At 37.9% G+C, this 27,089-nt stretch overlaps 1 protein-coding gene across 2 annotated transcripts in view; it reads left to right on the top strand.

The window, feature by feature from the left end:
• PAPSS1 (3'-phosphoadenosine 5'-phosphosulfate synthase 1) overlaps positions 1-25,872 on the top strand; it is a 103,642-nt gene extending 77,770 nt beyond the window's left edge. For both annotated transcript variants that reach the window (XM_033106650.1, XM_033106651.1), the window contains 2 exons: positions 5,712-5,941; positions 25,152-25,872. In XM_033106650.1, the coding sequence (XP_032962541.1) occupies positions 5,712-5,941; positions 25,152-25,290 (369 nt within the window). In that variant the 3' untranslated portion in view covers positions 25,291-25,872. The remainder of the gene's footprint in view (positions 1-5,711; positions 5,942-25,151) is intronic.
• Positions 25,873-27,089: the final 1,217 nt, after the last annotated feature.

Here is a 27,089-nt window from a genome sequence, read left to right as displayed (position 1 = left end):
TTTTATAAATGTGGAAACTGAGGCTAATACAAGGAAACTGCCTAAGGGAATTCAATTAGTAAGGGGGAAAGTCAGGAATCAAATCTAGGATAGCCTGACTCCCACGCCTGTGTGCTTAACCAGATACAGTGATGGCTCTGGACTGACTTTCATTCTCTTTATTAAAAGATACTTCCTTTTCTTTCTTTTCTTTTTTTTTTCTTCTTCCCCCACCCCCGCCTTTTTTTCTTTTTTTGATACTTCCTTTTCAATAGGTTGTAAGTTAACTCACACCAGGTATTCTTAGAGGAGTTACATGTGTTTCACTTATTCATGTCTGTTACAGTTTTAAAAGCATTGTCATAGGGAAACCATTCACTAAAATGTAAATTAAAATAATTCAGGTCACCTGTAGGAGAATGTCAACTCCATATTTGGTGTTTACCCCTCATTTACTCATGCAACTTCTAGAAGAAGTCAAAGAGCAATTTAATTTACTGATAATTTTACAGGACAAAATTAGAACTGGCTACTGCCACCAACATACTTTGTGACTATAAGGTACTAATTTTTCTGGGCTTCAGTTTCCTTGTTTTAAAAGGGTGGAAGGGGTTGGATGAAATGATCTGAGCTTCCTTAAACACTAAAATTAAGCCATACATTCCCAGTTTATGGACTTTTTGGTACTTGAATGATTTAAACATCTAGACATACATACTTAATGAGCAAAGTAAGTTGACCTACATTCAGAGAACTTAGACTGCCTTTTTAATTGAACTCTGTTTAAGCAGCGGTTAATTTGCATGAGGCAGAAAAGATTTTCCATTTAAGTGGAGTTGCAAAGTGATTAATTGATAAAATTCTGACCTATCCCTTGATAGAACTTCCAAGTCTGAACCAGCAAAGGTCTTCTGTGTGACCACTGTGAAGGGGCAGAGGGGAATAAGCAGAATTTTCATGAAGAGCTGAATGTGAGGGTGGGTGGGGAAAGGGGGAGCATATGTGCCGAACAAAGATCTGTTAGCATCATGCTTTGCCATTTTGTTCAGATAGAACTATTGCAGCTCAGTGCAAGCAGTGGTAATGCTATAGCAGGAAAAGATGTAGTTATAAGACATTGGTGTCTTCTCTACTCAGCTGGCAAATGGAGAAAGAGAACTGGGATAGTACTCAGGATGCTTTCTGATGGTCCATGTTTGGAAGTGGCACACATCACTTTGGCTCTCATTCTTTTGGCCAGAACTCAGCCACATGGCCACACTGCAAGGGAGGCTGGGAGTTGATAAATGGTGCTCGGGAAGAAGGATAGCACAAGGTACATACTCGTAGACACAGAGGTACGTGGAAAACTGAGTAAGTGGGGAAAAAGTCAAGGCAATTGTTAACTCGAGGAAAAACAGTTGCGCAAAGAGGTGAATAAAATAAAGATGATAGTAACAAGCTAACATTTATTGTGTACTTTGTGCCAGGTACTGTTCTGACATGTTTCATATATTAGTTGTCTTAAAACTTTTATGAGATAAATACCTTAAGAATCCCCATTTTACAGATGAATGTGGATTTCACCAAAAATGTAGATATCACTGCATTTATTGGATAAATGGGATAGGAAATGAGGAGAGTGGAGGAGAGCCAAAAATCGTCTTTATAGTAGAAAATGTAAATAATGTGGAAATGAGATCTGTATTATATAATATCTAAAATTAAACAGTCAAAAACAGCAGTATATGCATGCCATTTGGAAATATAGAGGTAAATATAAGTAGAAACAACTGAAAAAAACAAACTCCTCAGAATAACCACTGGAAGTGTGGAGTATAAAATTACCCTCATGTTGTTATACTTTCTAGACTATGTTGATAAATATCTAAGTACCGGGTATAAGAGAAACTATCAAGAGAGATAAAATGAAACTGATGTGTCGTGTTCATTCTGTACTCGTAGACCTTATTTCCATGTGGAATAGAGGTGGTTTGGTAAAAAGCACTAAATAATAGAGCCTTACACTGAAAGGGAGCTAAAGCCAGATTTTTAGGCCTGGGTTTGCGCCATATTTTATTGGCCAAGTCGTTTAACTTTTGGATTCACTTTCTTCAAATTTTAATAAGAATGGTGATCTCTTACAGTTACTTTAACTACTAAAGTTCCGAAATTCTAGCTGGTAGACTAACTTTTGTTTTCAAACAGTAAGTCTTAATGTGAAGGAATTGTCTTCAAAGCTAGTTTTGGATGCAGTATGTCTATTTAGTCACAACCAACACCATGTTTAATTCGTAGCTACTATCTTGGGTTGTAGTCACTTAAGCTACATGATTTTCTCAGGACCAGTTTATGTGAATATTTATATAATTTAAATAATTTTCATCTGGTATCTTTTTAACCTATTAAAGTATAAGAGAAAAAGTGCGTAAGCGACAGTGTACATACAGCTCAGTGAACTTTTATAGTGAGCATGCCCTGATTACCATCACCCACCTCCTGGATCAAGAAACAGAACATTACCAGGAACTCCTAGAATTAACTTCAAAGTGGATTAGGTACTGGCTCTTCTTTCCAAAATTGGTCAAAGGGTACAAGCTTTCAGTTATAAGATGAGTAAGTTCTGAGGATCGAAAGTACAGCATGGAGACTATAGTTAATAATACTGTGCTGTATACTTGAGATTTGCTAAGAGAGTAGATCTTAAGTGTTCTCACACACAGAAAGGTAGCCGTGTGAGGTAATGGATGTGTTAATTAATTTGATTCTGGTAGATATTTTTCAGTGTATACGTATATCAAGGCATCATGTTGTATACTTTTTTTTTACATTTTTTAAAATTAGTTTCAGGTATACAAAAGCCACATGATTAGACATTTATATACCTCACAAAGTGATAACCCTAATAAATCTATTATCCATCTGATACTATACGTAGTTATTACAATATTATTGACTGTATTCTCTATGCTGTACTTTACATCCTGTGACTATTTTTTAAATTGTAGTTGACATTCAATATTATTTTATATTAGTTTCAGGTATATAGCATAGTGGTTAGATATTTATATAATTTATGAAGTGATTCCCCCATGATAAGTCTAGTACTCATCTGACACTATACATAGTTATTACAATATTACTGACTATTCCAAATAGTATACTTTACATGCCTGTGACTATTTTGTATTACCAATTTGGATTTCTTAGTCCCTTCTCCATTCTCACCCAGCCCCCCTGTCCCCCTCTCATCTAGTAACTATCGGTTCTCTGTATCTATGAGTCTGCTTCTGTTTTGTTTGTTCATTTGTTTTGTTCTTTAGATTCTACATATGAGAGCATATGGTATTTGTCTTTCTCAGTCTGACTTATTTCACTTAGCATAATACTCTCTAGGCCCATCCATGTTGTTGCAAATAGTACAGTTTCATTCTTTTTAATGGCAGAGTATTATTCCATTGTATATATGTACCACAATTTTTTTATCTAATCATCTATCAGTGGGCATTTTAGTTGCTTGCATATCTTGGCTATTGAGAATAGTGCTGCAGTGACTATAGGGGTGCATGTATCTTTTCAGATTCGTGTTTTGGATTTCTTTGGATAGACACCCAGGAGTTAATTTCTGGATCATAAGGTAGTTTTAATTTTTTGGACAACCTCCACACTGTTTTCCATAGTGGCTGCACCAATATGCAATCGCATCAACAGTACACAGCGTTCCCTTTTCTCCACATCCGCGCCAACACTTGTTGTTTGTTGATTTATTGATGATGGCCATTCTGACAGGTATGAGGTGACATCTCATTGTGGTTTTTATTTGCATTTCTCTGATGATTAGTGTCGTTGAGCATCTCTTCATATATCTATTGGCCATCTCTATGTCCTTTTTGGAGAAATGTCTTTTTGGGTCCTTTGCCCATTTTTTAAATTGGATTGATTGTTTTTTTGGTGTTGAGTTGTATGAGTTTTTTTGTAAATTTTGGATATTAAGCTCTTATCAGATGTTATCATTGGCAAATATCTTCTCCCATTCAGTAGGTTGTCTTTTTGTGTGTTGATGTTTTTCTTTGCTGTGCAAAAACTTTATAGTCTGATGTAGTAATAGTCCCATTTGCGTATTTCTTTTGTTTCCCTTGCCTGAAGAGACATATCAGTAAAAATAGTACTAAGGGTAATGTCTGAGAATTTACTTCCCATAATTCCCATTATGGTTTCGGGTATTCCATTCAAGTCTTTAATCCATTTTTAGTTTATTTATGTATATGGAGTAAGAAGGTTTCATTTATTTTGCATGTATCTGTCCAGGTTTCCCAGCACCATTTATTGAATAGACTGTCTTTACCCCAATGTATATTCTTGCTTCCTTTGTCATAGATTAAATGACCATATAGGCATGGATTTATTTCTGGGCTCTCTATTCTGTTCCATTCACCTATGTGTCTGTTTTTATGCCAATACCATGCTGTTTTGATTACTATAGCCTTGTAGTATGGTTTGCTATCAGGTAGCGTGATGCCGCCAGCTTTGTTCTTTTTTCCAAAGATTGCTGCAGCTATTTCGGAGTCTTTCATGGTTCCATATAAATTTTAGAATTATTTGTTCTGGTTCTGTGAAAAATATCATTGGTATTTTGATAGGGATTGCATTGAATCTATATATTGCTTTGGGTAGTATGGTCATTTTAACTAAATTAATTCTTCCTATCCATGAGCATTGTATATACTTCCATTTATTTGTATTTTCTTTAATTTCTGTCTTTAATGTCTTATTTTCTGAGTACAGGTATTTTCACTTCTTTGTAAAATTTATTCCTAGGTATTTTTTTTTTTAATGCAATTGTAAATGGGATTGTTTTCTGAATCTCTCTTTCTGATAATTCCTTACTGGTGTATAAAAATGCAACTGATTTCTGAATATTATTTTTGTGTCCTGGTAGTTTACTGAATTCATTTATCAGTTCTAATAGTTTTTTGGTGGATCTTTGGGGTTCATGTTGTATACTTTAAATACATACATGTTGTATACTTTTTTTTTATTAGTTTCAGGTGCACAAGACAAAGTAATACTTAGACGTTTATCATTTATATCCCTCACACTGTGTGAACCCCCCTCCCCAATCCACTACCCCTCTGACATCGCACACAGCCATTACGTTTCCACTGTCTCTATTCCTAATGCTGTACTCCAGTTCTTGTAAGTATATACATACACACACACACACACACACACACAAACTTGTAGTTGACATTCATTATTGTTCAGCTTCAGCTTCAGGTGTGCAATGCAGTAATCAGGCACATATATACTTTTAAATATATTTTTGGTCAGGTATATTCAATAAAACTTCAAAAAAAAAAAGATGAAACAAAACACATTACCACTACCAGTTACTTCCCTCAAATTATCAACCACTAGCCTGACTTCTAACCTCAGAGGTTAAATTTTGAATTGTATGTGTGACAGGTAGTAGTTATGCAAAATCGTGCACGTATGTACTCACGTGTCTTTTATAAGTATAAAGTATAAATGTGTATACGTGAACCCTTGTACAAATATGCTTTTCGGTTTTTTGGTGGGTAGCGATTGCCAATTCTGGTTCTGGCTTCCTAAGGTGGTACATTTAAATTTGTTGTGATTCCCTGCTGATAGATATCGATCGTATAAGAAGTATATGCATTTGTTATCCATTTACCACTTCTCGATAGTAGTCATAAAAGCACAGTTATCTAATATGAAAGCTTTTATTCCAGGTCCAGTGGCATTGCAGAGCACGAATGGTTGCAGGAGCCAATTTTTACATTGTTGGACGAGACCCTGCTGGTATGCCTCATCCAGAAACAGGGAAGGATCTGTATGAGCCAACTCATGGCGCCAAAGTGCTGACAATGGCCCCTGGCCTAATCACGTTGGAAATAGTACCCTTTCGAGTTGCAGCTTACAACAAAAAAAAGAAGCGAATGGACTACTATGACTCGGAACAGTAAGTTTTACATTCTCTAAACAACTCTGCGAAAACACCTTGTGCCCTGATCTTCTCCCAGGGCCTTAACGTATTGTTTCTTTACAACAACTTTTCTGATAACAAGCTTTGTTCCCATTTCAGAGAAAGGCAAACCAAGGAAACTAATTTTTCAGTGTTGCAGAACTTAAAATTGAATCTGGTTTCATGGTTCATGACGTGGGAAATTTTACTGTGAAGGATTTAAAGGCAGTATTGACATTTCTGTGCCTGCCATATCTCCTTTATCTTACTGAGCATATGGAAGTGGTCTGAGGACTTACGGGTGACTAATTATTTTGCTAAGTCTAGGGCATCTGTGTCGTGAGTGAGAATTTAATACTCTAGCAACCACTGTATGATAGGCACTGTCCTAATTGCTTACAGATATTAAATTAATTATTTCCTACAACAATCTTATGTGGGAGGTGCTGCTATTATCCCCCTTTTATAGATTAGTAGTAAGCTGAGGCATGCAAAAGTGAAATAATTATGTAAGGTCACAGAGCCAATAAATGGCAGCCCAGCAGTTGAACCCAAGCACTGTGGCTCCAAAGCCCGCACTCCTGACCCCTAAGAATGTAGCTTCTTTCTTCAGAGATCTTGGGAGGGACAAAAAACTCACAAGCTTTTAGTACAAATTATTGGTAGTGTTGAGGATGGATTTATCTCCCTTTGACTGATGCAATTGTAGTAATTTCTATCTGTGGATGATAGATACCAATAGATAGTACACTCTGTAACTTTAGAGTGGCACTAGAAGAGTGTGAGTCTCTAGAATCTGAAATCATGGGTTCAAGCCCATCCTTGCTATGCGACTTGAAAGTCCTGCAGGATCTCCGGCCTTGTTTCTTCATCTCTAGAATGATAGCCATGGACAAGGTGATTCCCTCTTAGCTCAAGTTGTAGTTGTTTTCATGATCTGTAGCCCTTAGTTATTTTTACGTCTTAGTAGGTACTTGTACATATGAGTTGTTTTCTTGATTGATGCTTATTTAGTATACCTGCTTTTTTTTTAAGTGCAAATTACAATTCTTGTTCAGCAAATAGAATAAATAATGAGTTTTTATTTATGTTTTATCATTGTCGCCTCTACTGACAGGTGCTAATAGATAATTGACCGTACTCTGATAACCTCTCATCTGAGTGCTCTCATTCCTTTTTCCTATAGTACTTTATAGTTGATGCTGTGTTCAGTAATGATCTTGACCCTGACCCTGTATCCTCGTTTGGTGTGGCCCATTTTATAATGGGGACAAGAAAGAAAAAGAAACCTTTCTAAAAATTAAAACATTTTGTTTGTAAAAGAGACAAAGTTTGGTGTCATTTAATTTCTTTGAGATAAATGATAAATAATCTGGATAAAGAAAGACGATTATCAATGAAGTCAGAGGAATTTGTGGGCTTCTCATTTCGTGATGTAAATAATTCTGGAGAAAATGCACTATTTTATGATTGCAGGCTTTTCTGAGTGATGAACTAACTGTAGCTAAAATACAGGAAAATCTTGAATCAATGAACAGAAAAGGCTTATGTAACTGGTACAGGCAAGCATAAAAGAACTAAATGTTCCCTATGGCGTAGGTGTGGAATTCAAGACAGGAGCAACTCTAGACTATTATTTTCTGAACATCTGAAATGTGGCCCAGATTCCAGTATATTTCTGAACCACACCATGAGAAGAATTTGCAATAAACCAGAACATTTTTACCCTTGTACAAAATCAGACTGCCATCACCTAGAAATAGTTCTAAATCGTGGCGTGTTTCGTTTTGTTTTGGCCTTAAAATTGTGTGTGCGTGCGTGTGTGCACATGTACCTATATATGTGTGTTTATATACACACCATTTCTCTGTCTGAAAAAAATGCAGCGATGAAAGTGGTGTGCTAAGAGTTGTAAATAGATTATTCTACCAGAGGTATGCCTTAGAAGCTTTTAAAAAAAGAATTTTAAGAAAAATAAAAGCAATTACATTGAACCTTGAGCTATATTACTACAGAAGGTGATTGAAAGTAAAAATATAAATTAAATAAGTTTTGAATACAATCCTGTCCTTTTGTAGTTTAAATTATGTAGGGTCAAAATGAGAGATTCTAACTTGCAGTACTCCCCTTTATCCAGTTTTGCTTTCCATGGTTTCAGTTACCTGCTGTCAACTGTGGTCTGATAATATTAAATGGAAAATTCCAGAAATAAACAATTCATAAGTTTTAAATTGCACACCATTCTGAGTAGTGTGATGGAATCTCATGCCATCTTGCTCTGTCCTGCCTGGGACGTGAATCATTCCTTTGTCCAGCGTCTCCACATTGTATACATACGCTCCCCGCCTGTTAATCACTTAGTAGTAATCTCGGTTATCACAGGAACCCTTATGTTACTTAATAATGGCCCCAAAGTGCAAGAGTAGTGATGCTGGCAATTCAGATAGGCCAAAGAGAAGCTATAAAGTGCTTCCTTGGAGTGAAAAGGTGAGTACAGTACAATCAGATAATTTGAGAGAAATCGAGAGAATTTGCATCACTTTTGCATAACGAGAATTTGCATAATGAAATTGCATAACTTTTAATTACAGTATATTATAAATTTATTTTATTTTATTGTTGTTAATCTCTTAGTGTAATTTATAAATTAAACTTTATCATACGGATGTCTGTATAGGAAAAAACGTAGTATATATTGGGTTCAGTACTGTCCATGGTTTCAGGCATCCACTGGGGGTCTTAGAACATATCTCCCATGGATAAGGGGGACTATTGTACTTAGTCTGGGGAGTTGCCTACACGTTGGTAATTCTTTTGAAAGCTTCCCAGCTGAGAACCTTTGATGAGGGTAGCGTCCTCTTTCTGCAAGTTTATAAGACGTATTATTGTCAGAGATGGAATACTAGGCCAGGCAACCCTTTGTTTCTCACCCAGCATGCAATTTGTTTAATTGTGTACAAGGCGTTATGAGCATAATTTCTTTTGAAAGTAATAATTAGTCAATTATAGAGTGAAGCGAGAAAAATACAATCATTCAGCTAGTGTCCAAATACTTAAAAGTTAGGTGAGTTTCCACTTTGATGAGTTAAGGAAACAAAACAAAACAGACTTGGAGCTTTTCTTTTATACGTCCCTTGTGCCTATATGTTTCATTACTGTGGCTTCTTTGCAAGATCAGCTGATTTAATCACACGCAGGACTCTAAAATCCATCTGTCTGTAGTTAGTTGACTGATGTGCTGAGAGGCCTTTGATAACTTTCATGTTTTGTTAAATCTGTATAGTATTGCTTTAAGTCTCTCTTTTAATCATTCAAAAGCTAAATAATTACATCAGTTCTCATAAGATTTTCCAATGATGAATTCTATATTAGTTGCATGAGTGGCTCATTTTCTTGGAATTTTTTTGAGTTACCAAATCTTAATAAATTGTAACTTGGGGAGCTTTAAAGCTGCCTTAGTTTTCTAATTTTTTACATTGTGTTCAAATATAATTAAGTTGATGGGAATATGTTGGAAAGTGATTAAAATTTTATGGAAAGGCGATAGTCTTTGATGTAGTGAGAAAACAGTTATTAATTATGCACATATGAGGTTGTCTTATGTTTGATTAATGGACATTATTCAATGCCAACTTTTATGTAATTAATGATTTTGTACCTTTTGATTTGAGTAAATACCAGTGTAAGACAAGGCTTAGGGAGAAAAAACAAACTTCATGAAGATTTAGGCAAGATATTATTGATAGGAATTATGATAAAAATCATCTGTTTGTACTTAAGTAGATTCATGTTAGCTATAATAGTGACTCAAGGACTACAAGATTAAAGCCTGTTCTTTCAGATATTACAAACAAACTTTTAGAGATAATTCTTTCTTTTTTTTTTGTAATTTTTCTCCTTTATGCAGTAAATCTTTGGGTAAATGTAAAACTATGGTTCAGATTATTGAAATAGCAACTAATGAAAAGAGAGCACACGAGTGAGAGTGCCTCGTGGCAATGGGTAAATGAAGGGACAGGTAGGCATAAATGTTTACTTACAGTTATTTCCACATTATTAATATACTATTTCCTTCATATTTTTTAATGCTGGAGTATACTTTAAATCATGTACTATTAGTGTCATTTTTTAAAAACATTCTAATTGTAAGCATCCTCTGAGGCTTTTTCATACATTCTTCCTTTCTTTATATACTTTTCACGGTAGAGCTCATCTATCCCAGTGGTTTCTGTGCCAGGATTCTTAAAGCTATATGAGTATACACTTCAGTGTTTCTAAGTTGCTAGTTGTGTAGCTTTCTATTACTGTGTGACACATTACAACAAATTTAGTGGCTTAAAACAGTATTCATTTATTACCTCACAGTTCTTGAGATCAGAAGTCTGAGTGAGCTAGGCTTGATTCTGGCCAGGCTGGGCTCCTATCTGAACGTTCTAGAAAGAACCCACTTCCAAAATGACCCTTGTCATTGGCAGAACTCAGTTCTTTATGGTTGTAGGACGAATGTCCCTGTCTTCTTACTGGCTGAGGATTGCTCTCTGGTCCTAGAAGTCACTTTTAGGGTCTTCGTTGTGGGTCCTCTCTATCTCAGCAATAGAACCTCCTTTGTGGTGAACCCCTTTCATACTTCGAATCTCCCTGACTTCCCCTTCTACTATCAGCCAAGAAAATTCCTCTACTTGTCAAGGGCTTGAGTAATTAGGTCAGACCGACTCAGATAATGTCACTATTTTAGGTCAGTAGATTAGTAACTAATTGCATCTGCAAATTCTTTTACCATATGGTGACATATGATGGCAGTAACACCATAGGGTGAAGGTCATGAAGGCCATCGTAGACTTTTGTCTACCCCGCTAATGGGCGTTTCTGCTTAGATTTCTTGATATACTTAACATGCCCAGAATCTCCTTTACCTTTGCCTTCATTTATCTTCAGATCCTAAATTTCCTTGGTTACTTGTTCTTCCCATTATGTAGAATCTTGAAGTCCTTTATTCTTTCACCTTACTCTCTTCACATTCAAGTCTTGTCATAGACTTGAAATACTTTTTGTGTGAATTCCTTTCTTGCCGAGTAGTCTTTTTAATACACAAGTATTTCTGTTAGAGTACCGGGGAACTTTCTTTTCCATTAATTCATAAAATGCTTTGTTTTTATTAACTTTGATGTTTCTTCTGAAAACTTGTAGAATTTTGACTGTAATTGCATGAATTTACCAACAAGTCTCATCCTATGTTTGTAGATTTTACACATACTTTACTGTGGGGAGTTACTGCATGACTGTTAATAGATAAGATCTAATTTAAAATCTGTTGTGTTCTTTGTTTTACTACACATTTGAATCAAATTAGGGATGTACTAGTATGTATATCTTTGAAAATCAAAGTATATATTTTATTTAACTGTATCTTATTTGAAAATCAGCAGGGTATATTGAAATTAACAAAACTTTCTGACTTTGCTTTATTCGTTTATTAAGTATTTATTTGGTCTTTACTGTGTACGTGTAATTGCTAGGTCTGGGTACAATAGTTGGAAATAGGCAGATATTGTTGTTGTCCTCATGAGACTTATATTCTAAAGAAGACAGACAGTATACCACTAACAACACAATTAATTCAGTGCTTTGCAAAAGACTTGCAGGAAGCTCTGCCAGCACTTATCTGACCAAATTTAAGTTATCAGAAATGAGTTCCTAGAGTGAGTGACATTTACTCTGAGCTCCAAAAAAGTAGGCATTCCCTTGGTAAAGAAGGAGGTAATAGCATTCTGGACAAAGGGAAAAGCACATGCAAAGGCCCTGAGGTGAGATGACTCATGGATGGTTTGGAAAGAAGGCCAGGGTGGGGTAGAACAGAGAATGAAAGGAGGAGGATGACACAGACAGAGACCAGATAAGGCAGTTCTTTGAAAGGTATGAACTGGAATAGATTTTTAAAAGAAAGTGTTACAGTGTGCATTCATGTTTTTGGTAATTAGGTTAAGTTAGGTTATACAGATTGATTCTCCCAACACATTAACTAAAAATGCTGGATAAAAGAAAACATTTTCATAAGAATGTTACGGCACTGGTAAAATGTTTGTACGGCCAAACTATTAAGTGAAAGCTAGTATTTCAGGTAAGCTGAACATTGAAGCTTTTGTCCTGCTGAACCTAGCAAACTTGAGTATTGACTTTCATGGTCTTGACCTAGGTGGGAGTCCAACAGGAGACGCTCCCACCTAAGTGTAAGGAGAAACCTGAAGGGAACCCAGTCCTTTCCCCTACCCCAAAGGAGAATGGGAGCAGAGCACTGAGCTTTACGCTCAAAAGCTCAAAACTCGGCTCCAGTGGGTCAAACTCAGATTACCTGGGTGGTGTCAAAACAAAACACGCAAACAGCCCCAAAGTCTTCATGCCATGAAGAGCTTTAGGTGGTTCTTGACTAAGCGAGCCTCAAAGTGTTCAGCAGAGGCAAACAGAAACCCGCCCAAGAGCGTTCCACCTTTGTCCCAGGCCTCAACTTACTCCCATAAATAATCATACCAGCTTAATGAACAGTTCAGTCAAAAATGAGAAAGCAAACAAGGAAACAAAGCACCAAAGCTAGAATTACCAGACATAGATTGCAAAAATAACTATGCTTGCTGTGTTTATAAAAACAAAGAAGTTTGAAATGACCTACACGGCACATAAATATATAGAAATTACCTAGCAATATAGAAAAGAGCAAGATGAGAGGGAGGTTAGTGTTGTCAGTAAATTTCCAAGACCCTAGAATTTAAATTGAGAGGTTTCTTCTCAAAAATACGGTTTGCAAGCCAGGGAGACACAGCTTCCAGTACAACCTGAAAGTGCGTTCTGAGGAGGGAGAGTTAGGGCAGGGTATTTAAGGGCAAACCCACAAGAAGCTGCCCTCTAAGGGGATTGGTTGCTAAGCTCTAAGTATACACTGTATATTTTCTGGTTGGTTATGGTGATGGGGCTTTCCAGTCTTCACTAATTTAGCGTCAGCAGGTAGGGTCACAAGACATGGCCAACGGTTGGTATCATAAGACCTGGTCAGCAGAGGGTGTCACAAGACACGGGCCACTACCTCATTTTCCCTTGGAGCTTGGAAAACAAACCTGTAAAACAAGTAATGGTTAAATAGACAATGTAGAGAGTGCAGTTTGCCATGGAGACAGAGTTAGAGTTCAAACTGCAAAGCTGTTTAGGCACTCGAGCAGAGCCAGAGACCAGATTGCAACAAGGGTCCAGATATTTGGTCACAAAACTGTGATATTAAAATCCTCAGTGTGAAGGTGTGTATTAGTGCAGGCGAGAGTTAATGGTAGCTTAGGTTTGGGTAGGTTGCGCAGGGGGATTGAAAGAAATGAATTGACTCAAAACATCTTTAAGAGGCACAATCATTAGGACTTAAAGTATAATTGCTATATTAAATGAAGTCTGATTTTTTTCTTACTAAATGTGTAAATCTAATATCTCCCCATATTCTTCTCCCTCTGTATTTCAAAACAAACAACAACAGTAGTTCAGTATTCTCTGAAATTCCAGAGGTGACAGGTGGGTTTTTAATGGAAAGAATTGGTGGGTATAAAAGTGCAATGGAATTAGTATAGTGATTGTGTTGCTAACAACATCATTATTATATATCTGCAAGGTAAATTTTAGCTTTTCTGTAACAGAACAAATATTTTGATTATGAAAGTGTTCTGATTTTACATTTTATAAAATAGTCATAAACCAAAGATTTTGTGGATTTTGCTCCCTTAAGAGTCATTCATCAACCAATAATGATCGCTTTCTCCCTAATTTTTATGGGAAATTTCCTACTATCAGGAATGAAAGAGATGGCATGGAAATGTACATTATTTGTGTTCATTCTTTCATAGACCCCTCTTTGGAAAACATTCTAGAGAAGTGAAAAGCTTATGTTTTCTAGAAGTGAAATAAAAGTAATCTTTTTTTTTATGGTTAATACTAGGAATGATAGGACATCTTAAGGAGATGTGGTATATTCATTATAAAACCCAGCAATACCCAAGTGTTGCTTTTAATCAGTCATAACATCTGAAAGAGAAAAGGTGGGGGAAAGGGAGAGGGACTGTAAGGACGGACTCCCAGAGAGCAGTGTCCAGGCTCTCAGCCTCACTTGGAAAGGTGCTGCCTCGGGTAGTAGACGGCCATCAGCTATAACCAGTTAGCCATTAGCCACTGATACAACTGCCGGGGCTACACTAGCACACGTGGGTTACATCTAGCAAGTGCGGTTAGCAAGCATATTGTGGATTGCGGATCCTGTTGATCCTACTTCCTGTGTCTTGCCTGGCTGCCAGCGAGATTGGGGTGCGGGAAGACCCACTGTTGGGGTACTGGCGGATGTTTGCTTTTGTATCTTGACCAGCCGCCATTGAGAATATACTGGTATGACTCCCTCGTCTTTGGCTCCGTTGTTGTTCCTTTTTGACCTCACCATATCCTGCGTTCTTGTGCGGGGAGCGAGAGCTGAGATCCTGCTTTACAGGGACATGCATTGAGAAGCAGGCAACAGTGTAAGGGCCCCAATTAAAACGCTGGTGAGCTGGTAGAGACTGTGTGGAAGATTCACTATTTCAATGTCAGGGGAGAAAATTAGCTTTGAACCAAAGCAGGTCAGAGGTCTGCTCCTTCTCTCTCTATCCCACAACCCTGACCAGATTTGACTGCTCTTGTGGGATGAATGGACACACCTATCAGTGCTAGAGAAAAATTAACTGAGGCGGGTTTTCCTTGCACCAATTAAGGGCACCTGTATTGCTTTACTGGGAGATCCAGACCACGCTACCCTAAGCACCAAGCGAAACATTTTCCAGACAACTCTCATTTGCTCCTTTTCATTTTTCTCTAGCACTGATGGGTGTGTCCATTCTTTACCATAAAGGGTCGTGAAATCTATAATCAGCCATAGTATAGGAGAACAGGGTTTTGGTTTTTTTTTTTGTAATTAATATGCAACATTAGCTTCAGGTGTACAACATAATGATTGGATATTGGTATGTATTAGGGAATGATCACATTACGTCTACTTAACATCCATCATCATACAGTTACCAAAAACAATTTTTTCTTCTGATGAGAATTTTAAGATCTGCTTCTCTTAGCAACTTTCAAATATGCCATACGGTATTATTAAGTATAGTCACCATGCTGTACGTTACACACCCTTGACTTATTTAATTTATAACTAGAAGTTTATACCTTTGATTTCCTTCATCCATTCCCCCTGCTTCTGGCAACCACCAATGTGTTCTCTATCTCTGAGTTTGAGAACAAGGGTTTCAAACGGACTCACAAAGATCTTGATGGGCAAAATTTGGGGCTTCTGTGCTTTCAACTGGAAAAGAGTACATCGTTTTTCATCTGCTTCTGAAAGAAGCCTCTAATTACTCATGAACAGATCCCAGTTTTCAGGAAGTTAATCCCAGAAGCTCTCAGATGCCCAGCACCAAATAAAACCGCCTGGGATGAGGCACATGGCTGAGCTCCCTCTCAGCAGACTGCCAGGGACTGTTCTGAGGAGCACGCTGCCATCCTTGGAGACTACTTCCTGTATAAGGCCTGCAGCTAAGACAGGAGTTACACAGACAGAACCAATACGTTTTCAAAGGGGTTTTAAAATTGAGTTGCATGCAGTGACTTCAGGAAACCCTGGCAATTTGACTGAATGTTGGAGAGGAGCTGTTCTCTAACTTTTGTTTATAAGATGGGGTACTGGGAGGAAAACATGATGAATTAAGGATTTTGGTTAATTAGGTTTTAGTAATTAAATTTTCCTTGTATTTCAATTGGTCTTTGGTTTGGAGATAAAAATCATTAAATGTATCACGTCTGATGCCAACCAGTGCTTTTTAGTCCCTGGAAAGAAAACCATAAAAAGCTATTTATTCGGTTTTGAAGAGAAGCTTTTTTTTTACCTCATTCCTAAGAATTCTTAGTGTTTTGATGTACACTGTATTGTACGTAAGCTTTTTTCAAGTTGGATGAAAAGTTAAATAGGACCAAAATAGTTCATTAGATTCATTTATAAGTTACCATCATTATTTTTAGTTCTATTAGGGAAGAAATTCTCCTTTCTTTCTCTGATCGCTTATTGTCTAGTTAGCATTTTTAAAAAAGGTGACCTGATGGAACATGAAGCTTCAAAAATGCGCTTGAAGAGCTATCTGCTGACCCTGCTCTTGTCAATGTGAACAACTTATGCTGGTGGCTCTGATGGCCACATATGTGGACTGAAAGACAGCAGATGGTTGTAAAGATTCTAAAGTTTCAAATGGCCAAGAGTCATTGTACTTTGGACTTAGTCCAGATGCTGGCCCCATGTTGTTAGTGAGTCCCACATGGGACAAGATGCTGGGCCCACTGGGTCCCACACACTCTGCTAGATGCCCTGGTTTTTCCCTCCCTACTGTTCTAACCCCTGCTTTTTTTTTTTTTTTTTTTTTTTAGAGCAGACGTTCTGTCAGCTATGAATTATAAAAATCTAAGACCAAGTGGTTTTGAGGAGAAAAACAAATGTACTTCTTGTGTTTCTTTTTTCAGGTACCATGAGAGATTGGTTAACTAGTATAATTAGATGGCCTAATTAGAATTGCTCTGTAGTGAAAGCCTCAGGTCCTTTATTTAGTAGCGTTTTCAGCTTCTGTCAGATTCCTGATTACTAATAGGTAAAGTTCAGAACTAATTTTAGATCATTCCCAGAATGTCTCAGTTTTCACTTGATTTAATTATTTCTGCTGTGCTCGCTTCGGCAGCACATATACTAAAATTATTTCTGTGAAACGATGCCATTTAAATACACAATTGTGAACACTGTGATTTTATTGCAGGTAGTGACTCTTGTGTCAAGTCCTTGCACTTGACTTCTGACAAAAAGCAAACTCCGTATGTGACAAATAGAAGGACAAGTATGAGGCAGAGGGAAAGAAATGTGTTTTTCGTAGCCAGGGTGGAGTGGAACGACCACCATGTGGAAGCAGAAACTCCAGTTTCATGTGAAGAAATGCTTGTGGCATGCAGGGCAGATGGAGTGTGAAATAGCGTCAGGAAGAGAGGTACCTAGGGACCTTGGTTTTAAAATGCAGTTTCAGAAGGAATGCAAACAAACTTCTGGATTTCAGACAGCTTGGCATTCTGGGGAAAGAAAAGACTTTAATGGGTCTGGCTTTTTTCTTTAATCAAAAAGTCAAGATAGAACCATCCAGCAGCTGCTACTCTCTTGTGTCGCATTGTCAGCAAGAACAAGTACTTTATCATGTGGCACAAGATTTTTTTTGTTGGTTTTTTTTCTTTTTTTTGAAATCAAAATTTAAAATTTATGTGGCCAGAAAGCTCTAGGGTCCTAATTTTCCTCAGTAAAGCTTGTTTGGGGAGCTGATAAGTGAACCTCCTAAAGAACCGAAACATTCAAATCAATGTTGTATCAAATGCTTCTCAGCTAAACTAACCAACTTCACATAGGCTGGAGCAAGGATTTTTAGATACGTTTGGAAAGATCTGGACCCCTCAGCTCCCTGCCTGACGTGAGATCTAGGCTGAGCTCTGCGAACCCTATCCTCAGGTGGAACCTCTCCGGCCTGCAGATAAGTGGACTGTGTTGATGGGTTCAGTTAGCACTTCATTCCCACGTGCTTTCTTGGTACCCTCAGAAGGCAATCTTATGTCTTTAATGAGAAGATTGAAACCATCCTGCATTAAGTGCCCCTTCTTCTAACTCCAAATCATCACTGTTTCTTTTCTTCATTCTTGACCCTCCTCATTGTCCAAACTCCTTTCCCTTTGTTCTTCGTTCCAGACCTTCTTCTCCACGTTTCATTTCTCTCTTATTCCCTCTCCCCTGCTGTTCATCCTTCTCCCTTTTTTCATTTTTTCCATTTATTGTCTTCTGCCTATACACTTCCTGAGACCTCGCTTTTCCGTAAAAAAAAAAAAAAAAAGAGAATCACATCTTTTCTCCACTCTGTCTTTGCTATTTTACCATTCCATCTCTTCTTCATCATACACTAAAAATCAAAGGAAATGTAAATTCTGATTTCTAAATCCAGTGTTCCCTCTCCTCCCCACCATGGCCATCTTCCTTAGCCTCTCTGTGGCCTTGACGTTTTAAATTTTCTTTTTCCATGACCTTCATATAATCATCTTGGTTTTCTTCCTACTCCTTTGACAAATGCTTTCTCTTTTACTGCGTTTGTTTTCTCAAACTTAGTTTTCATTTTAGTTTTGATAAATTTACAAAGTTGTGTTTCTAACCTGAACTTTTTTGAATTCTTTTTGAAATGTCTCATAGACTTGCTTCTTTTCTAGGCCCATCTCACACGCAGTCAGTTTCTTTTTCTCACCTTAAGTTGTAGTCATTCATGTAAGAGAACGATGATCACTTACTTCATGTATCAACTATGATAAGCAGCCCACCTTCGTCGGCCAGTAGATTATAGGAGCTCTGATTTCTCTTGCATATTCAACACATGATAGAAGTGGGAGACACCCTCTGGATTTAAACTATTTGAATTCACCTTGCTTTGAAGCAATATCTGTTACCCTTTTCGTCGATCAGCTTTGAAAATTTGTGTAGACATTTGAAAAGATGTTTTACCTAAGAAAGTGAGAGCTATTGAAATACTGAGTTGAATGTATATGTATATCTTCCTGTCTTTCTGGTCGTGCAGGGACTCGGAAGAGCAGACAGGGTGACTAGGGCAAGATGTCACATGTGTGAATTAAAGAAGTGGTGCCTTCTGCTTCACAGTAGGAGATACAGCATTAACATCATTAACATGGGTATTCCGGTGGCTGATTACATGAGTCACATGATTTTATGTTCATACCCTATCTGTGTAGTATTCCAGAATAAAACTCTTAGACATCGTTCAAAGGGGGCTGGGGCTTCATTGAAGTCTGGGTACCTCACTGAGGAGTTAGAAAGGCCAGAATTGGGACCAGCAGTGAATCTAAGAGATAGACGTAGGACTCGATCTAGGACCAAGAGTTGGGTTGATCTTAGGACATAACAGTCGTGACAGGTATAGGGTAGGCCAGATGCAGGAGGTGTGTCGAGGCTGGTGGTAATCTAACCAGGTCCAAGGGTTAGAAGCCCAGTGAACAGGTAGGTCATTGAGCACACAGACAATACAAGTCAGAAAAGCAGGAGAGACCAGAAGCTGGAGCACCTTTTGGGTCCTGAGGAAATCACAGTACTTATTTGTTTCTTGGCCAAGTCCTATTGAGTGAACAGTCCAAGAGCTCACAGATAGACTAGATGAACTAGGTTAGGAAAATGGTGTGTCCCCTGACTAGTGGAAGTAAGAGAGAAGTGGAGGTGAGTGAGGTCAGAGAAGGCAGATCTGAAGATGATTATTGAAGAGATCATGAAGGGCATGTAGAACTCTCTAGTGTGAATGATCCAGATTTAGAGAAAAGGGGATTTACGAGTAGCTCAAATTAACCACAGCAACCACAAACCCTGTGTCCCTCTTATTTGTCAAAGGATGAAGTAGTGACTCGTTTAAGACTGAATGGTTCTGTATTAAACCAATAAAATTTTTCTACACATATACCTTTTCATTCTTTCATATTTCACGAAATATTTATTGACTACCTAATTGGAAAACTAATAAAGATAATTGGTCAGTAAATATTTATTGAATATGTTCTGTGTCCATAGCACTGTTCAGATATATTCTACTGCTAATGTCTGTCATTTAAGTGTGAGTTAATAGCCAGAGTAGGAAGCATAATGCTACAGCAGCACCCTATTTATCTGCTTTCATCAGGTGTGATGTTCCCAATGATTGAAGTTTCAGGTTAATTAAAGGTTACATTATTTAAAATAATTTCAAATAACTTTGGATAGAAATTTTTAAAAACATATGTTTTTGTTTTTCAATTACAGTTGACATACAATATTATATTAGTTTCAGGTGTACAAAACAGTGATTAGACATTTATATATCTTACGAAGTGATCACCCTGATAAATCCAGTACCCATCTGACACCATACATAGTTATTACAATACTACTAACTATATTCCCCATGTTATACTCTACATCCCCATGAATATTTTGTAACTATTAATTTGTATCCCTTAATCCCCCCCATTCACACACCCACCTTTCCCTTCCCAATCTGGCAACCATCAAAGTGCTGAGCTTGTTTCTGTTTTGTTTATCCTGTTCTCTAGATTCCACATATAAGTGAAATCACGTGACATTTGTCTATCTCTGACTTACTCTACTCAGCACAATACCATCTAGGTCCATCCATGTTGTTGCAGATGAAAAGATTTCATTCGTTTTTATGGCTGAGTAATATTCCATTGAATATGTATACCGCCTCTTCTTTATCCATTTATCCATTGATAGTCATGCAGGCTGCCTCCACATCTTGGTTATTGTAAATAGTGCTGCAGTGAATATATGGATGCACATGTCCCTTCAAAGTAGTGTTTTGGGTTTCTTCAGATATATACCCAGAAGTGGGATACGGGGTCCTTCTTCGTCGCTTGTTATAGCCTTTGTTTTAAAGTTTATTTAATCTGGTATAAGGATTGCTACCCTAAGTTTTTTTTTTGTTTTTTGGGTTTTTTTTGCTTTCATTTTCATGAAATATCTTTTTCCCGTCCCTTTACTTTCAGTCTTTGTGTGTTTTTCAGTCTGAAGTGCATCTCCAGTAGGCAGGAGTCTTGTTTTCTTGTTTATTCAGCCACCCTTTTTTTTTTTTCTTTTCTTTTCTTTCTTTTTTTTTTTTTTTTTGGGGGGAATATTGAGGAACAGTGTGTTTCTCCAGGGCCCATCATCTCCAGGTTGTTGTCCTTCAATATAGTTGTGGAGGGCGCAGCTCAGCTCCAAGTCCAGTTGCTGTTTTCAATATTCTGTTGCAGGGGGCGCAGCCCACCATCCCATTTAGGAATTGAACTGGTGACCTTGTTTTTGAGAGCTCACGCCCTACCCAGCTGAGCCATCCAGCTGCCCCTCCGGCAGGTCAGCAGCAGCTTGTTGCCTTCAGTCTAGTTGAAGAGGGCGCAGCTCACTGGCCCATGCAGGAATCGAACTGGCAACCCTGTTGTTCAGAGCTCGCACTCTAAGCATCTGAGCCATCTGGCCACACCTCAGCCACGCTGTCTTTTGATTGGAGTATTTAATCCATTTACATTTAAAGTAATTATTGATAGATATGTAGTTACTGCCATTTTATTATTCATATTCTTTATCTTTTTTTCTTCTTCTTTTTAAAGAATTCTTTCTAACATTTCCTGTATAACTGATTTGGTGGTGATGAACTCCTTTAGCTTTTTTTTGGTCTGGGAAGTTCTTTATCTGTCTTTTGATTTTAAATGATAGCTTTGCTGGGTAGGGTAATCTTGGTTGAAGGTCCTTACTTTTCAACACTGCATATTTTGTGTCAGTCCCTTCTGGCCTGCAAAGTTTCTGTTGAGAAATCAGTTGAATCAGTTGACAGTCTTACGGGAGCTCCATTGTAGGTAACTAACTGCTTTTTTCTTGCTGCTTATAAGATTCTTTGTCTTTAACCTTTGGCATTTTAATCGTGATGTGTTTTGGTGTGGGCCTCTTTGTGTTCATCTTGTTAGGGACTCTCTGCACTTTCTGGGCTTATATATCTATTTCCTTTGCCAAGTTAGGGAAGTTTTCCATCATTATTTCTTCAAATAGGTTTTCAATTACTTGCTCTCTTGTCCTTCTGGTACCCCTATCATGCAAATGTTGCTATACTTTATGGTCTCAGAGGCCCCTTAAACTCTCCTCATTTTTTTTCTTTATGTTGTTCTGATTGGGTGTTTTATGCTACCTCATCTTCCAAATCATTAATTTGGTCCTCTGCTTCATGTAATCTACTGTTGTTTCCCTCTAATGTATTTATTTCAGGTATTATATTCTTTGTTTCTGACTGGTTCATTTTTATGTTTCCTATCTCCATTTTTATGTTTCCTATCTCTTTGTTAAAGCTGAGTTCATCTATTCTTCCCCTAAGTTCACTGAGCATCCTTACAACCAGTGTTTTGAACCCTCCAGCTGGTAGATTGCTTGTCTCCATTTTGTTTAGTTCTTTTTCTGGAGCTTTGTTCTGTTCTGTCATTTAGGACATGTTTCTTTGCCTCCTCATTCTGGCTACCTCCCTGTGTTTGTTTCTGTGTATTACATAGCACTGCTGTGTCTCCCATTCTTAGTAGAGTGGCCTTACTCGTAGGTGTTCTGCGGGGCCCAGTGGCACAGTATCCCTGGTCACCTAAACCGGGTGCTTCAAGTGTGTCCCTTGTGTAGGTTGTGTGTGCTCTCCTGTTGTAGTTGAGCATTGGTTGCTGTTTGCATGTCAGTGGGAGGGATTGACCCTTGGGCTCTTTGGTTGTGAGGACTGGCTGTGACTACAATAGAGGAGCAGTTATACAGGAGCTGACCTTACAGAACAGGATTTGCTTTAGCAGGACTATGGTGTCTGCCCAGTCTGCCCTTTGGGTGTCGTTTGTGGAGGTGGTTGGGTGGTGCTCTTGTGTAGTCTGAAACCATCAGCTGTGTTTATTCTGAGGCCTCTTGGGAGGGGTTCTGTAGCAGGTCAGTGTTAGCCACTGCCTGTGTATGTGGTCTGAACTGCAAAGTGATCTGCAAATGTTTGCCACTTGGGCTTAGTTTGGAGGTACCTGGGAGAGGCTAAGCTGCAAACCGAGGCTGGCTGCCACTAGGCCAAGCTTGGGGTTGTTCAGCAAGAGGTATGAGGTACACTGAGGCTAGATGCTACTTGTTTGGGATTTGTGAACCTTTGAGAGATTTTAGGAAAGTCCACAGCATGAGCCAAATCAGGCCGTTTGTATGGAAAAGCCACTGGAAGCAGCTTAGGTGGGCCCTCAAGTTTGGTAGGCGAGGTCTCAGGGAATCACCAGGGCATGTTAGCCATGTCCTGTTATGTTGATGTTAGGTTGATGGAGACTTAGATATGGTGCCTGTCTGTGTGCACATGCTAAGCAGGGAAAGGGCTCAACAAAAGAACAGTGGCTTCTGCATTCACGTCTGTCTGGGAAAAAGCCACCCCTCTCTCCCTCATCATGAAGCCAGGCAATTCATTTCCTCCGCATATGTCCCTGGTGCCTTTGGGCGGCTCCCCAGCATAGAGTAAGTTAAGGCAGTCAGTAAGTCCGTTCTGGGAGCCTTTTAAGAGGATCACCTGGGACTCCAGCAGCCCTCCAGCTCACACAGCCGCAATCTCCTCTGGTTTTCCCAGCCAGACGTTATGCGGACTTCTCTCTCTGGCACTAGAACCCTGGGTTGGGGAACCTGGTGTGGGGCTGGGACCCCTCGCTCCTCAGGGGTGATCTCCACCGATGATTTGTACCTCTCAATTTTTAAATGCCACACGTGGGTGTAGGATGTGCCTGTTCTGCATCTATGCCCCTGCTATCAGCCTCAATGTGGCTACCTCTCTATATCCTTAGTTATAGGACTTCTTTTCAGCTAGACTTCATGTGATTCTCACTGTCGGTCATTCTGTAGTTTAGTTGTAATTTTGAGGTGGTTGTGGGAGGAGGCCAGCACAGCATTTACCTATCCTGCCATCTTGACTGGAACTCCTGGATAGAGGTTTTTACAGTAAGCTTTTGTTCATTGTAACAGTTGTTATTGATAATAATTTGATATTTTTTTGATTTAGATATTGATAATTGATAAAAATCATCATTGTAGAAAATTGCATAAAACATGAACAAAATTAAAAGCACTTGTGACATTACTTCATAGACATAACCACTAGTAACATTTGGATATATTTCTTTGTAACCGTCTTCCCCCTGCCCGATACCCTGTATTTTAACAAAATTGAAATGGTATTGTGTATAAAATTTTGTGCCCTGATTATTTTACTTATCATTAATTAAATCAGGAACATTTTATCCCATCCTTAGGTGTACTTTAATGACTATATAATTCTGCTCAGCACTGTGCCATAATTTATTTAGAACCTGCAACTTTTAGGTTATTTATAATATTTTACTATCATAAAACAACTTTCAGATAGCTATCTTTATGCATATTTGTCTGCATTTCTGATTATTTCTTTAAAGTAGATTTCTAGAAATGCGATTATTAATTAAAACGTATCTGACATAACTCTAGAAGGAAAGGTTCTTGGCAGTTTATGATTTCACTGGATCCTCATATTAACTACACAGATAATGAAGTAAGGAGGGAACATACAATTGCTAGGAGTAAACTAGGAGTAAACATGACCTGTGATCTGGTGAATTTAATGACTCAGAATTCTTGCTGGGTCCTGGTCTGCTCTCTAGTTGATTCTCTTGTTCAAGGGAGGAGGATGAAATTACCAGTAGACAATATGTGACATAGCCATAGTTACTGTGTATTTAATAGTGTAAGGGCTTTTTTATGTATGAAGATGAGAAGAACTAAATTACTTTTGTGGTATCTCATCAATGAAATAATAGTAATTATTGCTGCTCACTTGTTATCTCTAATATGAAATTCCACTTTTTTTTCTTAATGTTGCAGTATGCATTTAGCCTTTCAGATTCAACCTTCCTAAAAAGTTTTCAATCTGTGCTAGCTAAATTAGATCTAATTAAAAAAAAATTTAGTTCTAAATTAATACTTGTCAGGGGCTGGGGAGGAGGCAGTGAGCTGGGTATGGCTATAAAAGGGCAACCCAAAGGATTGCCATGGTTTTGGAACTGTTCTGTATCTTGACTGTGGTATAGACATGAAACTTCACATGTGATAAAATTGCATAAAACTAAATAAACACATAGAGAAATGAGCACGAATAAAAGTGGGGAAATCTGAATAGGGTCGGTCGATTGTTTCCATGCTGATATCCTGATTGTGATATTATGCTATAGTTTTGCAGGACGTTACCATTGGGGAAACTGGGTAAAGGATACATGAGATCTTCCTGTGTTATTTCTTATAATTGCATGTGAATCTATAAAATTAATAAAAATGTCAGTTAAAATATTTTTCTAGTTCTGTAATTGGGTAATTTTCAATAGTGTGATTTTTTTCTTTTTTTGCTCAATGAAAAATTTGAAATCACATTGATATTCGTGAGTACTGTTTTGTCCAAAAATTTTTTTTTAGTAAGCTTGTTTACTGTGAACGGAAGGGACACGTGCTTTTTAAAATTTCACTATAAGTTTTTTAAAATGTGAAATAATGTTTTTCTCTCTCTTTCAGCCATGAAGACTTTGAATTTATTTCTGGAACACGAATGCGCAAACTTGCTCGAGATGGCCAGAAACCTCCTGAAGGTTTCATGGCTCCCAAGGCCTGGAATGTGCTGATGGAATACTACAAATCCCTGGAGAAAGCCTGAGCTGCTAACCAGTCCTTCCACCTTTGACACTTCACTGAGTAACCAGAGGGGACCACATAGTTACTGCTGGCATTTCATTGTGGTGGTGTCTGTGTGGACACAATTTCTAAAAACAGACCATTTCCCTTAACTAGCCTCAGTTTTGGTCTGCTTTATGAGTTCTGGTTTGAACTAGTGTAACACACTGTTGGTTTTAATGTATCTTTTCCATTCATTATAGTTAATATTCCTACAGTACAATTTTAAAATCTTGTCTTTTTTATATTTATGCTTCTGTCTCATGAGTTTTTCAAGCTGTTACATTAGTTGTAACCAATAGTATACACATTAAATACCACTTTTCATCCCTTGAAAAAAGAAAAAAATCCACTAAACAACAAACTTGGCTAGACCTTGTTTTGGGAATATTACAAGACATCTGTAGCAATTAGATTTTTTTTTTTCTATGTTGAAAATACAAACTCTTTTCCTTCTTTCTGATAAGCTATTGATCTATTATCTGTTATAATCTAAAGTATTCCTATGATCTGTGTAAGCCCTGAATGAACTTTATCCAATAAAATTAAACCTTTTGACTTCTTACTTAAGTGATACTTCTCATTTTTATTTTATTTTATTTATTTATTTATTTTTACACACTCTCCTTTTTGTGAAAAGTTTCTGGTGGAGGAGGGAAAATACATGTATCTTTCATTGCTGGAATTTAATAATCAGTTTTTAACATTACGTTTCATAGGGACTTTTTAAGTGGGAAAATAATACTGCATTTTCAGCCTATCGACAACCTGAACCTATTTCCCCAAATATCTGTCTGATATTCTTAAACACCTACACACACTAAGATGGCTGTAGCAGTAATAGAGAGTGATAGAGGGAGATGGGGGTGCCAGTCAGGCCATTGCTGAGGGGGGAGGGGCAGTACGTCAGCTTTGATTTTGTGGAATATCCTCAAGTTGATTATTCAAATGCAGATGCTTACTTTGGAGCGGGATACACAATTTTAGTTGAGATGCCAGTGTTTTTTGCAATCATACTTTCTATGTTGAAATTATCTTGTAGGATCTGGCCTTGAAAATTCAGCATTATAAAGAGGTGGCAGACTATACATGGATATAGTATACAAGGTGTGTGACAATTAAGTTCATGAACTTGTTGCCATGATGTTGCTAACCTTTTTTGATATCAGAGGGATTATTCATTATGAATCTCTACCAACTGGACAAACAGTTAACCAAGTTTACTCTTTGGAAGTGCTGAAAAGGCTATGGGAAAAAGTTAGACAGCCTGAACTTTCCACCAACAATTCATGGCTCTTGCATCACGACAATGCACCAGCTCACACAGCACTGTCTGTGAGGGAGTTTTTAGCCAGTAAACAAATAACCGTATTGGAACACCTTCCCTACTCACCTGATTTGGCCCCCAGTGACTTCTTTACCCAAAGATAAAGGAAATATTGAAAGGAAAACATTGGATGACATTCAGGGCATCAAGGGTAATATGACAACAGCTCTGATAGCCATTCCAGAAGGAGTTACAAAATTGCTTTGAAGGTGGGCTAGGCGCTGGGGTCGGTGCATAGGTTCCCAAAGGGAGTACTTCAAAGGTGACCATAGTGATATTCAGCAAAGTGGTTGTAGTACTTTTTCGAGGGTGAGTTCATGAATTTAATTGTCTGACCTCGTATTGTCATTAAGGCAAAAAGGGATAAGATACTACTAGGAAAAGAAAAGGAAAATACCAAGAAAAGATAAAAATGTGTCATACAGGGAACCAATTAGTGAGCAAGTAGATACATA

Source organism: Rhinolophus ferrumequinum, chromosome 5 (genome assembly GCF_004115265.2).
Source record: "Rhinolophus ferrumequinum isolate MPI-CBG mRhiFer1 chromosome 5, mRhiFer1_v1.p, whole genome shotgun sequence".
Taxonomy (NCBI): Eukaryota; Metazoa; Chordata; class Mammalia; order Chiroptera; family Rhinolophidae; genus Rhinolophus; species Rhinolophus ferrumequinum.
This window is presented reverse-complemented; position numbering and strand designations above follow the sequence as displayed.